The 2,031-nt window shown below is 29.2% G+C and overlaps 1 protein-coding gene across 1 annotated transcript in view; it reads right to left on the bottom strand.

The window, feature by feature from the left end:
• Nucleotides 1-473: 473 nt before the first annotated feature.
• LOC106469937 (histone-lysine N-methyltransferase, H3 lysine-79 specific-like) overlaps nt 474-2,031 on the bottom strand; it is a gene marked incomplete at its 3' end in the record, with an annotated part of 21,357 nt that continues 19,799 nt past the window's right edge. Inside the window, exon 4 of the mRNA XM_022398507.1 lies at nt 474-537. Coding sequence (XP_022254215.1) covers nt 474-537 — 64 coding nt within the window. The remainder of the gene's footprint in view (nt 538-2,031) is intronic.

The following is a 2,031-nucleotide window of genomic DNA, read 5'->3' as shown; positions in this document are numbered from 1 at the left end:
ATATATATATATATATATATATATATATATAATAAAAGAAAAATAAACTAAATTTCAAATACACTAAAAACAAAGACTTAAAAATCAAGTCCTTTCTGGAATTAGTCTTTGCAAACCTAATCAAGACACAATAAAATCCTAAAGAATAAAGAAATGTTTAAATTACAAGGTGTTTTACCATAGAATAATTTACTTTTGTGTGTGTGTGTGAAATATCTTAAGTTGAAATTTGTATTTTCTTCTCTATAATGGTCAAACCTGTCTATGGATGTTGACGCAACAGGAACATTTAAAGCACATAACATAAACACACAAATAATTTGTATGGTTTTAAAAATTGAAGATAAATCATGCAATTGATTATTTTTCTTACACAAAAATTGTGAAAATTCTCTTTAGGAATGGAATATAAACAAGTATGGTAAAAAAAATATTAAACTATGCAAATATTGATGGAAGCTTATCACACTTACCAATTCTAGAACACTGTCAATGGCTGAATTGTACTTGTCACACATCTTTTTCATACTCTCAAAACTGTAATGAGATGTTGAAAAGTTTTAACTGTATGTTCATTAACTCTTCCAAATGGACAAAATCAGGCTTTATACTGCTTAATATTACGAGAAAACAATTTGGAACACTTTCCATAGATGTGTTTATACATCTATGCAACAATGGGAATTTTTCATAATATAAACATTAGCCAACCTTAATCTGGAAGTGACAGACTAAAAGGAAGGCAGTTAATCAACACTACTTATTAACAAAAAGTGGGACTGACCATTACATTATCACATTCCCACAGGTGAAAAGGATGAATATGTTCAGTGAAGGGATTTGAACCCACAACCTACAGATTACAGTGAATGACCCTAATTAGTGTGTTCACATTTCATGGTCAATGATCTTAGTCTGTTCACATTTCATGGTCAATGACCTTAGTCTGTTCACATTTCATGGTCAATGATGTTAGTCTGTTCACATTTCATGGTCAATGATCTTAGTCTGTTCATAATAATAATACTATAATACTGCCAAACACGTTATAAATCGCTCAGCGAACAGGTAACTCATGTTACCCTATTGAATTACTTAACACACGGGCTACTTGCGAGTATATCTCATGAATTCTTTAATGATTTTCTTCATTTCACCAAACATAACCTTATCTAACCTAATAAGTTTCTAATGCTTACGTTTTAATTACTTTTATAATAATGAATAAAGAATACACATGAAAAACAGGAAATACAGTACTTACTTGGGTCTTCTTTTGTTTTTGCTATTGACTGTCGATGAAACTTAACCATACTTTTTTATAATAATGGTACTACTTGCACTAAATAATTCTTTAGTTAATTATATGATGCATCTAAGAACACAGAATAATAACATGTAAAAAGCAGACAATGTCTTATAACCATCATACTTTTTCTGGCTTTCCAACTATGCAGTAAGAGCTATTAAAAATTCAGCTAAGCTGATCAATGTGTTTTCCATGGGAATAAAGTTTGAATTGGAAGGGAAATAGACAATTCTTTGTACAGAAAACAACAAAATAAAAGAAATCATTTGATAGAGACAAAAAGAGTCTGATTTTTTTAGTTTATGGTTCCTTAACCAAATAATATTGAAGGCTATAAAAATTATGCTTTACCCGAGTAATAACTATATTATGAATAATTTACATTAAATTCCATACTTCTTGGAGGGGTGGTAAATAAATTAGAGAAGAGGAGATACCTGGAGAGCAAATATCACAATTATCATACGAGAGGACACTGAGTATTGTTTTTACTATTTTCTCAGAATATTTAAAAACTTTAAGCTTGTATAATATTAACTAAACAAAATTGAAGCCTATAAAAAATTATGGTTTGTCTGTGCAACGACAATTTTTATAATCAGTAATTTACATTTAATTTTGAACTTACTGGAGGGGTGGTGGATAAAATAAAGAGAAGATGTATAGAGGAAATGTGTCAAGTGTCACACTAGGAGAAATTCAGTTTTTTTATATTGCTGTAT

This window comes from Limulus polyphemus, unplaced genomic scaffold, assembly GCF_000517525.1.
Source record: "Limulus polyphemus unplaced genomic scaffold, Limulus_polyphemus-2.1.2 Scaffold3731, whole genome shotgun sequence".
Taxonomy (NCBI): Eukaryota; Metazoa; Arthropoda; class Merostomata; order Xiphosura; family Limulidae; genus Limulus; species Limulus polyphemus.
Note: the sequence above shows the minus strand (reverse complement) of the source record. Positions and strands in the feature narration are given on the sequence as shown.